The following is a 13,777-nucleotide window of genomic DNA, read 5'->3' as shown; positions in this document are numbered from 1 at the left end:
ATGACAAGTAACATAATAGAGGTACAAAAAAGGGAAAATACGACGTTAGGACTTTGTTATCAGAGAGACCCCTTTCTAATTAACTGCCTGACCCTCACTATCTACCAATAACAGCAACGACTGAAGTGAGGGGAGGCTGAGAAAGGATGAGAGAAGGAAAAGAAGGTGAAAAAGAAAAGCACCACAAAGTGTGAGCTTTTAAAGTTCTTCAGTGTGATCCACAATAAGTAACACTTTTTACCTACATGACTAGTAATACATAATACATACATATACACACACTCACACACATATTCATTCAAATATGAAACAGTACCGACTAACTACCTGCAATATTTTCTTTTTTATTCCATTAGAAGTAAAACAAAACAATGAAATTCTGGCTGCTACCTTCTAACTCAATTTTACAAGCCACGAAATTGATTTCATGATTCACCAATGAGTCCTGACATGCAGTTTGAAAAATGCTATAGAAGCACTCTTTCAGTCTCACCTTTTGCCTCACTGCAAAGAATATCACTCTCCAGAAAAATCTTAAAAGAACTGTATCTGCTTCAGAAACATCAGGGAAATTAAGAAGCAACGAAACACGGTTCCGATCCCACAGTGGGCCAGGGAAGAAAGGAATCTCGGTCAAACAGAAGAAAGGAATTTTTAAAAATTGATTCTTGGAGCCCTCAGAAGAAAAGCAAGGTGGTAACTATAGAGGTGCTTGCAACAGCTAAATTTTCCTAGAAATTGTATCAGCAACACGCCCTCGGGCCCCATACATTCTCACCTACAGCCCCATTTCCTGAGCTTCAACACCACAGGCCATTGGCCCTTCCACTACTTCTTGATGCTGAGGAAATCCCTTCACTCAGCAGATGAGAATAAAGATAAAAAGAAATCTCCCAATTGTCCTTAAGCTAGAACTCTGGGTATGTTTCACAGGTTACATGTGGCAATTCAGTTCAAAAGTACCGCTAGGGCTGGAATACTTTGCAAAAATGCTGGATTAAATGTGCTTTTCATGGTCAACTCTTACCAAACTAGTCATCTATTAGGTGAAAGGTCAAAGAAGTAGGCACAGTAGCCTGGCACAAGGTCTGCCACATGGTAACTGTCCAACAGATATTTGTTGAGCAATAAATGAATACACAAAATAATTTCAGAAGGAAGAATAGGAATAAACAATATAAAGGTCCTTAGAGAATAAAGAAACATGTTAAAAGATACAATGGGAGGGGTACCCAGGTGGTTCAGTCAGCTGAACGTCTGACTTCAGCTCAGGTCATGCTCTCACGGTTCATGGGTTCAGACCCTGCGTTGGACTCCTGCTATCAGGGCAAAGTTGGCTTGGGATCCTCTGTCTCCCCCCACCGCCTCTCTGCCCCTCCCCAGCTCACGTGCTCACATGCATTCTCTCTCTCTCTCTCTCTCTCAAAATTAAATTTAAAAAATTAAAAAAAAAAAAAAAGACACAGTGGGAAGAATCAGGAAAATACAGGATTTTGGAAATTCTATAAATGACCTGGTTTTTCAAGAAATCAGTGACAAGGAAAAAAAATTAAGTGTAACTACTATAAATGAAAAATATCACACAAATGTAATGTGTTAACTTTTTTTTTTTTTTTTTAAGAGAGAAAGGGCAAGCGGGGGAGAGGGGCAAAAGGAGAAAGGGAGAGAGGGAAAGAGGGGGAGAGGGAGAGAAAAAGAATCTTAAACAGGCTCCACGTTCAGTGCAGAGCCTCATGCAGGGCTTGGTCCCACAATCATGGGATCATGTTCTGAGCTGACATTAAGAGTCGGACACTCAACTGACTGAGCCACCTGGGTGCCCCTATGTGAAACCTGTTTATATCCTGATGTGAATAAACCAACTGCAGAGAAAGTACCTGAGACACCTGGATAGAGCTAGAGAGTATAAAACTAAAGCGATATAAGTCAGAGAAAAGACAAATACCACAGGATCTCACTCATATGTGGAATTTAAGAAACAAAACAAATGACCAAAGGAGAAAGAAAAGAGAAGAGACAAATCAAGAAACAGACTCTTAACTATGGAGAACTAATGGTCACCAGAAATGAGGTAGGGGGGGAGACAGGTGAAACAGGGGAAGGGGATTAAGAGTACACTTATGGTAATGAACACTGAGTAATGTATGGAATTGCTGAATCACTATATTGTACACCTGAAACTAATATAACTATGTAACTGTACGGGAATTAAAATTAAAAATTAATTTTAAAAAAAGGTAGGTAGTTATCTGTAACTTTAAGATCCTAAAGCATTTCCATACCCTAGCCCCAAAAAGAAAATATAATTTTTATTTATTTATTTTTTTATTATTATTTTTTTTTAAACTCAGTTGAGCACAATCTTTTTTTTTTTTTTTTAATTTTTTTTTTTCAACATTTATTTATTTTTTGGGACAGAGAGAGACAGAGCATGAACGGGGGAGGGGCAGAGAGAGAGGGAGACACAGAATCGGAAACAGGCTCCAGGCTCTGAGCCATCAGCCCAGAGCCCGACGCGGGGCTCGAACTCACAGACCGCGAGATCGTGACCTGGCTGAAGTCGGACGCTTAACCGACTGCGCCACCCAGGCGCCCCAAAATATAATTTTTAAAAAGCATACCACCCAGTATTGTGGCTGCCACAAGATGAGACTGTCAGAATACTTTTCCCTCCCCAATCTTCCAATGCTTATATAGCCCTTCAGAATTCAATTACTTTCATATTTCATCCTTTCCCGACTTCTAAGCTTTAAAAAGACAGTTTAGTGCTTTTGCCCAGAGACTAATCTTAAAGTTTTCTCTTATGCATGTCTTCTATACCAAGAGTTCTTATTTGATACCCTATATTTCATATTCTTGGTCATTCTATCACACCTCATTTACATTTAACCATACGCATTACAGGGTTTTTTGCTTGCCATTATTTCCTCTCCACTCCATTTCCCTCTATGTTGAAAAGTCTTGACTATGACTGATTTGCTGTTTGGTTAACAGCACTTCTAGATTTTTCTCAAATGTGATACCCTTGCATGCTCCTATATCTTCCCCTTGTCAATAAATGTTATCTTGACTGGGTCCCTTCCTATCAGTAATCCACGATGTTATTCCACTGCCTTCTAGTATTGATGCAATCTTTTTCCTTTGTAAGTAACATATTTTGCCTGAAAGCTTGCAAGATTTTCTTTTTATCCTTGAAATTCAGAGATTCTCCCAGATGTCTATACCACCCCCCCCCCCCCCATAAATTCAGCCTCCCACTTGGTAAACCTTTCAACTGACACATCTAAGTCTTTGGCTAAAGGGAATTGTTTTCTTTTTCTTTTTTTTAAATTGTATGTATGTATGTATTTATTTAATCTCTATACCCAACATGGGGCTTGAACTCATGACCCTGAGATCAGGAGTCAGATGCTCTTCTGACTGAGCCAGCTAGGCACCCATTTTCTATTTTTAGTTAAATTATTGTTTTTCCTCTATTTGTTTTCTCCTTCTGGGGCTCCTGATATTTACATGGGAAGTCCCGTGAGTCTATTTTCTTTTTCTTCAGAGTGTTTTTGCTCTGCATTTTGAGATACCTCTTACACTTCAATGTCCAAGCTACTTATTCAGGTGTTAACAATGACAACTCAATCCTTCAACTAGTTTTTTTTTTTTAATTCAAAACACAATCTCTGTGTAGATCCAGAAAGCATTTTTATGCTATAATTCAATCTCCTAAGTAGCTGTTGCATTTAGTTTCTTTTTTTTTTTTTTTAAGTAAACTATGACTAACGTGGATCTTGAACTTAGAACCCTGAAAAAAAAAAAAAAAAAAAGAACCCTGAGATAAAGAGTCACATGCTCTACTGATTGAGCCATGACCTTGGGATCATGACCTGAGCCAAAACCAAGAGTTGGGACACTGAACTGACTGAGCCACCCGGGTGCCCCTCTCTTTAATGAAACTCTTCAAGTGTCCCAATGTTCGATGTCTCTAGCATAGTAACTGGCTTTAAAGTCAGTCATGTAGTCCAAGTCAAAGGTAGAAGGTGACTGAAAAGAGCCTTGTATGTATAATAAAAAGTTTAACTTGTTTGCCACCTCAACCTACCCACCCAAGATGCATCTCAAAACTGTCAAGGACAATAAATGAAAATCTAATAAATGGATATATTTTTTTAAGTACATACCTGTTTTAGGCCATAATGCATTGACTGCAATTTCACCCTTAAATTCTTCTGCCATTCCAAGCACACACATAGACATACCATACTTAGCAATGGTGTAAGCTGAAAGAAACCACAAAGAATAGGATTTAATTAATGGACTAATTTGTGAGTATAACCAATTTCTTTCTATGGCTATACTGCCAGTGAAACAAGAACAAAAAGTTGCAAACCTGTTTAATCTAGTCAATTAAAACTGAACTTCTTTCAGTTTTACTGGGAGTTTCTATTCCAATTGCCTGTCCAAATTTTAGTAAATTATGTACAAAAAAGGACTAAGTATCTGATGCAACTATATTAAAGGAAGCACCTATACATAATTCTTATAGGTTAGCATACACACCTCAAATCATTAATTTGCTGCCAAAGTGAAAGTACTTCATAGCTTTTAACCAACTTCATTGAAGAATAAGTTATATACAAAAAACACACCTACTGAGACTGGAGGGAGCTTTCTGGAATGATGGAAATCCATATCCCGATTTGGCTACTGGTTATGCAAGTGTATACACATTTGTCAAAACTCATCAAACTGAGCCATTAAGATCTGTGCATTTTATTGAATGTAAACTATACCTCAACGTTTTAAATTACAGATAAAAGATGAAGAATCTACTTTCCAAAGTGCTACCAATATTGCACAGAAACTTTAATGTTGAATGCCATGTACAAATTTTGATCACATCATAGATACACTGACTTAATACAAAGCAAATTAACCAAACAAACCATCCCCTCAACCAACCACCTACCACAGTGCTGTTTGAACCACAATGGATTTAGGTTCAGTGGTGGACTGAGATTGAGGATATGGGCAATTTTACTCTTTTTCAAATAAGGAATACATGCTTTAGATCTGAAAGCAAAAGAAAACACAAGTCAACAGCTTTCTAACAACTTACCCACTTTTAAAAATTATATATTTAAATTTTTTTAAATTTATTCTTAAGACAGAAAGAGAGAGAGAGACAGAACATGAGCAGGGGAAGGACAGAGAGAGAGGGAGACAGAATCGGAAGCAGGCTCCAGGCTCTGAGCTGTTAGCACAGAGCCCAATGTGGGGCTTGAACCCATGGACCACGAGATCATGACCTGTGCTGAAGTTGGATGCTTAACCAATTGAGCTACCCAGGTGCCCCTAAAATTATATTTTAAACTACTTCTACAAAGCAACTAAACTTGCTCAGTAATGTAGTGTACTTTTTGTTTGTTTTCACTTTTCTAGAACAAAGACAGGAAAAGCAGTAATTTTCAATCTTTGAAGTTTTGCTTACTAGCCTAACATGATCTGCTTGATGAAAATAATCAAATCCTTGGTACATTAGCCTTAAATCCAACTGAGGCTACCCTCAACTACATCCTTCCAATTCTCCCTCCCCAACACACACACACACACACACAGACACACACACATTTTCGGTAAGTTAATGTATTTGTCAGCCAGCACAGGCAGCACTGTAGTAGAGAACATGGTACGCAAGTCAGACAGACCTGGGTTCGTACCCTCTTTCTGCCTCTTCATTGTGTGATCTTAGGCAAAATATATTCTAACTCACAGTTCATTTGTAAATGCTGGTAACACCTACTACCATCGACAACTGACCAAAGGATTAAAATAAGATGATAAATATGAGGTACTTAAAACAGTGCACAGGGGCGCCTGGGTGGTTCAATCGGTTGAGTATCCGACTTCAGCTCAGGTCATGATCTCATAGTTCATGAGTTCGAGCCCCCCCATCAGGCTCTGTGCTCACAGCTCAGAGCCTGGAGTTGCTTCAGATTCTGTGTCTGCCTCTCTCTCTGCCCTTCCCCCACTCACGCTCTCTCTCTCTCAAAAATAAATATTAAAAAACATTAAAAAAAAAACAGTGCATAACTAACCATGAAATAAACAACTATTATTACTATTACATATGCTAACTTATTTCATCCTAGTAGGTGTTGGTATTCCTGCTACACTGGAAGTGTAGTTTAATAACAAAACTCCCAATACATTCCCAAATTTAATTTGTACCAATATGCAATGCAATATACTTCTGGGAGCAATATTTAGTTTTTATATATTTTTTAAAAAATGTTCAAAAAGATTCAATATTTTAAATTTATTAAGCTATAACATACTATATGTAGATTAATAGTTGTATAGCTTTTAGTTTTGTATCACATTCAATAATCTCTAGGATTTTGAATTAGTTCATTCTTCTCATTAGTTTTATGAACATGTACAACATTCTCATTACCTGTTTTCAAGCCTACATCTTTTCTTTTTTTTTTTTTTTTAAATTTTTTTTTCAATGTTTTTTATTTATTTTTGGGACAGAGAGAAACAGAGCATGAACGGGGGAGGGGCAGAGAGAGAGGGAGACACAGCATCGGAAACAGGCTCCAGGCTCCGAGCCATCAGCCCAGAGCCTGACGCGGGGCTCGAACTCACGGACCGCGAGATCGTGACCTGGCTGAAGTCGGACGCTTAACCGACTGCGCCACCCAGGAGCCCCAAGCCTACATCTTTTCAAGCCTAGAAACCAAATACAATCCATATCACCAAAGGGTTTTTTTATACACATTGTTTTCCCTTTCCAAAGGTGCTTTACTTTTGTGGGGGTGAGTTGGGGAGGGGCAAACAATATTACAGCTAATACTCGTTAAAACAGTGAAGATGCACCTCAAAAATCTCAAGAGGAAAAAAACTCCAATCTATTCTAGGCAATAAGACCATGACCACATTGTACACTCAAAAAGTAAAGAACTCATTTCATTTACATTATACACAAGAGCTTCTCCTTTGATCTATTAGACAAAACCTTTCCACCTGCACTTTGCCTACCTGGCCCTCAGCATTACTGACCCTAAATCAGCTGCAGTTTTAACAGTAATAAGCCCTATCTTACATATTAAAAACTATTAGTGCCATGCTTAGGTACTAATATTTCAGCTTAATAAAATAGTTAAGCTTACTGAAAACTTACTGTGTGCTAGGCACTGCACTTACCACTCTTACACGAATTATTTTACCTAATTAGGGTTATGAGCTCAAATGCCTATAGGGTATTTGAGTAAATGAATAAAGTAAGCTGGGTACAGGAAAAATCAACCGTTCAGAAATACTACAATTAAACTTTATTACTGAATTTCTATAAGCATTTAACATGATACCAACACATATAACACCTGAGGTTAAATATTTCATTGAAACTTAAAAATATAAATTAAGGGTCTGCCTTCTATCCCCTCTCTGCCTTCCAACCCTGTTTCTCTAAACCTTTACAACACAAGTCACAGGCCACAGGGTCCTGCATGCCAGGGATCAGGAAACACTTTTAGATCCTTGCTGAAACTTCCAAACAGGTGAGTTCTTTGGGCCTTGCCCCCCACTCTCTCCCTCAAAATGATCCTCAGGCTTGCCTGAGAAAACAATCTATACCTTCCCTCCATGAATAAATGGGTGTCACAAAATAAAAAATAAAACAAAATAAAATGGAAATATTTCATTATCAAATTTCTCTTTTTCACCTTCCACAGAGGACCAAAAACCTGACACCTTTTCTCTGGTCCAAAGGCCAATGTCAAGTCTTTCATTCAGCATTGCAATATGCCTTTAACTGGAAAAATATTTAGTTTTATTTTAAAAATAGCTGTTCCAGGGGCGTCTGTCTGGCTCAGTCAGTAGAGCATGTGACCCTTGAACTCAGGGTTGTGAGTTCAAGCCCCATGCTGGGCATGGAGCCTACTTAAAACAAAAATAAAAATTAAAAATTAAATAAAAAAAACAGCTGTTCCTAAATGGAGGAACTTTCAACAATAAATAGAATCTTTGTTTTAAAAAAGGGTTTATATTTTAGGGTATCTATTCCTGAGATATTTGTAGATCTGCTATTTCAATGTACTCATATTTAGTTTTGAGTACCTTAGTGCCATATGGCTTACACGTTCCATTTGTAGTTCTTCAACTACACAAGTAGTATTCATTGAAAAAGGTAGCTGAACAAGGTTAGTTCACTATCTTATAGTTTGAAAACTGTTTTTTTTTGTTTTCTTTTGAACTGAACCTTCAAATCTACAATTGCAAGAATGTAGTTTAGGCCATCATTTTCACGTTTAGAAAATGACCATGGTATAGGAAACGGGCCAGATTGCTCTTGCCAAATGTTTTCCAAAGACGTAATTTCACAAGGAATGATCAATGACAATCAAACATTTGTGTTTACATAAGTCATAATATCAACTGAAAAAACTGTCTTTGATCCAATCTTTCTATAGGAATTGAGTTGGGAATTTTATCATGGGTGGTAAAAAGTTGATTTCTGGGATGCCTGGGTGGCTCAGTCGGTTAAGCATCCAACTTTGGCTCAGGACACGATCTCACAGTTCGTGACTTCAAGCCCTGCATCATCCTCTGTGCTGACAGCTGGGAGCCTGGAGCCTGCTTCTGATTCTGTGTCTCCCTCGCTTTCTGCCCCTCCCCCACTCATGCTCTGTCTCTCTCTTTCTGTGTGTGTGTCTCTCTCGAAAATAAACATTAAAAAACGTTTAAATAAAAAAAGAGTTGATTTCTTTCAAATTAAAGCCAAAATGTCTTCAACAATACACCATTGCCACATAATCTCATCACAGAGCAGACAATCATGTTTGTAGCTCACATGAGTAAAGCATCTAACTAACTGTGTGGTTGAAACCGTGGAAGTGTATGTGGTTCTTAAAACTCATAACATAGTCCATTTTTAACTTTTTAGCAAAAGCAATTCCTAATGAATAATACAATGAACAAAATTATCTTTTGCATCTCTGTGAAACATTTCTACATTAGTTTAGTAAGTCTAAAATTAACACTGACCATTCGGGCTTAAAGTTAACAACGACCATCACAATAGCGTTATCTATAGTTATGGTTACTAAAATTTTGACAAATCTATATTAAACTTCCTAAGACGTTTCTCAACACTTAACAAGTCATTTCCATGCTCATGTCATGGATACTAGTCTAAAAAAATCTTAATCACCTCAAAATTCTCTTGATCCCTTAAATAAATAAAATTTGGTGAGTGGAGTATTTATATCTGTGGCTTCATCGTCTACAATTGAAACTGCCACAAATGATTTAACTTTTCACAAATCGTTTCCTTCTAAGCCTTAATTCAACATGCTGAGCAACAGTATTCCTGGTTAGATTATACTTTCTAAATGCTTTTTAAATGAATGTTTATATTTAATCAAAATTCTTTCACAAAGTTACCATCTGTAAAAGATTTTGATGCCCAGATAATTTCTTCATGTAACATATGACTACATCACAGAGCTGCAATGCTTATTTTAGCTGAAAATAAACACAAATCCTATTGAAATGTTAGTCCTTTTTCTAGTTCATTAAGTTTTTCACCACAATCTCTTCTATATCTTCGCCATAGTTCTTACTAGGATTTGATTCACTACACTTTCCATTCAAGAGAGATAATATCTTGCATATTGAATTTACAGAAATATGTGCCGCATCCACAAAGTAGTAAACTCTAATGCATTTTTTTTCAACATATGGTCCTCCTGGGCATATGTCTCATTTTCCCACTTTAGACAGACACATGGGTATGAGAAATATTTTATTTCCCTCTTTAAGAAAAACAGCAAGGCAAGTACAACAATAAAAATGGCAACCTTTAAGCCTGTCCTCAGCATCCAAAAGACAGCACACTCATGCCATCTACTGAGGCAGCTAATACTCTCACTCAGCTACAGCAGCTCAAGGTTGCCACATGAGTATGTGTGGCCACATTTTCTAATGTTTCAATAAAAAGCCAGAAATCTGGATCTTTGTGTAAATCTAATCTTTTTCATATAGGCAACTAATAAAATTCTCAACTAGCAAAGTAGCTAGTAAAAACAAACTTTTTAAAATGGTCAAGGCCTAGTTTTGCATACCCAACAAAACACATCTGAGAGAAAAGTTCAAGACTATTAACAAACTTTACGTTCAACCCTCACAACGAATCCTGTGATTTTATCATCCCCGTCTTACAAACGAGGAAACAGAATCTGCAAGAAGTTGCTTGCACAAAGTTATGAGATAGCACATCAGAAAGGGTGGGAAGTAGGACTTGAATCCTACTCAAAGGAGTCTAACGCCAAAGCCCAAGGTCCTAACAACCTATTTTGTGTGTACATGTAAGGCAGATACATATGAGACACCTAGAAGGCAGACCAACAAGTTCTATATTGATCTATCCTTGTGTCCACATGAAAAAAAAATGGTAGAACCTCAGGGTAAATAAACAGAAAAAAAAGGAACAAACAAGAGTGGGCTGTCTGACCCATCCAGAACAGATCACGACTACATTTGCTTTCATTCTGTATTTTGTATTGCCCCTGATAATCCCCAAGATAGCATTAGCCTTTGTTACATAAAATGTGATTCACAGACACCTGAAGCTAATAAATATAACACTCTATGTTAACTATACTGGAATTAAAATTAAAAATTTAATAAAAATGAAAAAAAATGTGAGTCTTAACAGGCTTCTTCTTACTTATATAACTAAAACCTCGGGTTTTTCAGAGGAAGGAAAGGTGATTGCTAGCTTGAATAATCAGAAGACTTGGTATGCATGTATATATTTATTCATGCAAATGTTTGAAAATACTTGGGCTATACTTTAGACTTTATTAGATTCACAGAGAAAAGGAGCTCTGAATAAAACTGTTTAAAATACCATCTACCAGCTTGGAGCACTTTTAGGCCTTTGTAACAAGTGACTAGGTTTTAAATTGTATTGCTGATCTGGTTCAAATCTGTTTACAATTAGTTCTCTGAGAAAACATTGCAATGTTCTCCCCAACAACTCTAACTTACGTCAGATAGGTGCCTCTGGTGTTGACATTCATCATCAAATCCACTCTCTTCATAGGCGTTTCCAATGTGTTGGTCAAGCTAATGGCACTGGCATTATTCACCAAAATATCAATTCCTGTTTTCAAATAATCAACTTCCTATTAATGCAATTTAAACTTTGTAACAAAAAGAAATAACATTTACACTATATAGTTGAACCCTAAGTTGGTTCACAAATACTTCTTTTAGATAATATGACTGACCAATACGCCAATGCAAGACTCAATAGCTGTGTTAAAACACCCAAGTATTTTCACCGGCACAATGGAGATAGCCAATAGTCAGAGCTTCGCGTGAAACTATAAGAAGGCTTAGTCCTCAGTGATTTGTGGCTTTCATTCTTATTTGTTCTCTTACCTCCTGGTCTTCCCTCCTTGCCTCCAGGAACCTTAGGTTAACTTCCTTAAAGTTCTCCCTTCTCTCTAGCATCTTTCCAAGGCCTGTCCTCCTTCCAAGCTCACTGACCTCCCTCCTAAGACCCTCACTTAAATAAAAGAGGTCCTTCCTGGTCTTGAGAACTGGGAAAAGAAAAAAGACCTAGAGTGAATTTTCAATTCTAGGTAAATCATCAAAGTATATCAAATTTGTTTTAATAATTCATACACAAAATAAAATTAATTTAGAATAACAGTTATTTATGTATATTCTGTCCAGTTCCTCTATATGTAACATATTTTGTTTATAAGTTTAATTATAAGTTTTAGTTAAATAATGTTAAATGAAAATGGTAAAATACAGAAGTATCTTAAACCTTCTCTGTTTCTACATGATTCATAGTTCTTTTTAAAGGACACTTAATATTCCATCAAATAGAATATCATAACTTCTACTGCTGGGGTTATACTGTTGCAATAAACATTATTTGTTATCCTCTTAACTTTCCTATGCTCCTCTCTCACAATATGTGGATAATGGCTTAAATAAGTCTATCATACTCACTAAAACATTTTTGTCTTAAGCACCCTTTCTTCATATATAGTAACACTATAACATTTTGATCACATCCTCATTCCCCAATTTCTACATCTTTTTGTATACAGTTTGTGTTGCTAATGTTTTCTTAAAATGTGTCCTTAGAATAACTTTAGACTCAACTACATTACATTTTATACCTTCATTATAACAAAACTCAAACTCAAGTAAATCACCTGGATATCTGAGACAAGTACCAGGCCCTGTGACTACCAACTTTCTAGAAGGAACATAATGATGGCTGCCTTCACAAAGAGTAAAGACCTGTGAAAAAAAGTTTTTTCTTTTTTTTTATTAATGTTTTATTTTTTTTGAGAGAGAGAGGAAGAGAGAGAGAGACAGCACCAGCAGGTGAGGGGCAGTGAGAGAGGGAGACACAGAATCTGAAGTAGGCTCCAGGCTCTGAGCTGTCAGCACAGAGTCCAACATGGGCCTCGAACCCATGAACCAGGAGATCATGACCTGAACTGAAGTAGAACGCTTAACCGAGGCACCCAGGCACCCTTAATTTTTTTTTTTAATTTTTATTTTTGAGAGAGAGAGACAGAGCACGAACAGGGAAGGGGCAGAGAGAAAGGGAGACACAGAATCCGAAGCAGGCTCCAGGCTCTGAGCTGTCAGGGCAGAGCCTGACACGGGGCTCGAACTCATGGACCATGAGATCATGACCTGAGCCGACAGAAGCTTAACCAACTGAGCCACCCAGGCATTCCCCTATGAAAAGAATTTTTAAATATAGGATATGCTTCTCATTCCACAAAGCTATGAGCTACTCAACCACATCAAAGATAATCATGGAGTGGCTATTCTATATAAGGCTAGGGCCTAAGAGGCAAGAAAGATGATACTCACTAAAGAAGCAGCCAGGTGGGAGTAAAGCAAAATGAGTGTACATCTGAGTGAAACACTGGACTGAGGAGTATATACACCACTTGCATAGAATTACCCTCTTCAGAGAGATGAAGGTAGCAGGGGTTAACCAGTCAATAGATTCCTTAAGCAAATCCAGACTTTATTGACTTCATCTCTCTCACTATGTGACAACAAATGACAAGTATGTTAGCAGAACAAACATCTGGGCCCACAGGCAAAGAAAGGAAATGAGGAACAAAAATATACTGATGTGGTAAGCTGTATTTGACTTGCCAATGCTAAAGAAAAAAAAATGGCTCCAATCAAGATGTAGGTTAAAATTTCTAAATTCCAAAGGCCCAAATTAAAATGGATTAGGGAACAGTGAAAAATAATACACAAACAGCATATATACGCCAGCTGCAGAAGAAAAAAAGTAGCAGGAAAGAATGTTTCTGTGGTTTATGAAATAGCATAATTTACTCAAGGCTTGGACAACTCAAGGTGAGGGAAAGCAAGGTGTTAGGGAGCACCCTGTGGTAGAGAACCCTGAGGGCACAGGTTTGAAAGCATTATCAACTGCTCAGGACTTTGTTAAAGACAACTCTCCAGCACAAAGAAATATCAGGAAAAGGTAAGGTCTTCCCAACAGGCAGAATTCACAGGCCTACAGAATTCCAAAACAGAAGGCCACAATAGTAGCAACCACAGTATGCAACTAAAACCAAACAAATAAAAACTACAGGCGTGGGATCTTTGTGGAAAAAAAAAAAGAAACAAACAAACACGGGGGGGGGGAAGGAGCATCTTAGAGGTCATCTCTTATAAATGTGGCATCCACCATAATTATGAGAGAGCAGCTGAGTGG

General features: G+C 37.4%; 1 protein-coding gene across 1 annotated transcript in view; it reads right to left on the bottom strand.

Annotated features, from left to right (window-relative positions):
* The window catches only part of HSDL2 (hydroxysteroid dehydrogenase like 2), a 70,673-nt gene that overhangs the window by 40,405 nt on the left and 16,491 nt on the right, over positions 1–13,777 (bottom strand). The window contains exons 4-6 of the mRNA XM_043565536.1: positions 11,047–11,161; positions 4,958–5,061; positions 4,170–4,268 (exon numbers count right to left, since the gene is read on the bottom strand). Of these exons, the coding sequence (XP_043421471.1) occupies positions 4,170–4,268; positions 4,958–5,061; positions 11,047–11,161 (318 nt within the window). The remainder of the gene's footprint in view (positions 1–4,169; positions 4,269–4,957; positions 5,062–11,046; positions 11,162–13,777) is intronic.

The sequence above is a fragment of the Prionailurus bengalensis genome, chromosome D4, assembly GCF_016509475.1.
Source record: "Prionailurus bengalensis isolate Pbe53 chromosome D4, Fcat_Pben_1.1_paternal_pri, whole genome shotgun sequence".
NCBI lineage: Eukaryota > Metazoa > Chordata > Mammalia > Carnivora > Felidae > Prionailurus > Prionailurus bengalensis.
Note: the sequence above shows the minus strand (reverse complement) of the source record. Positions and strands in the feature narration are given on the sequence as shown.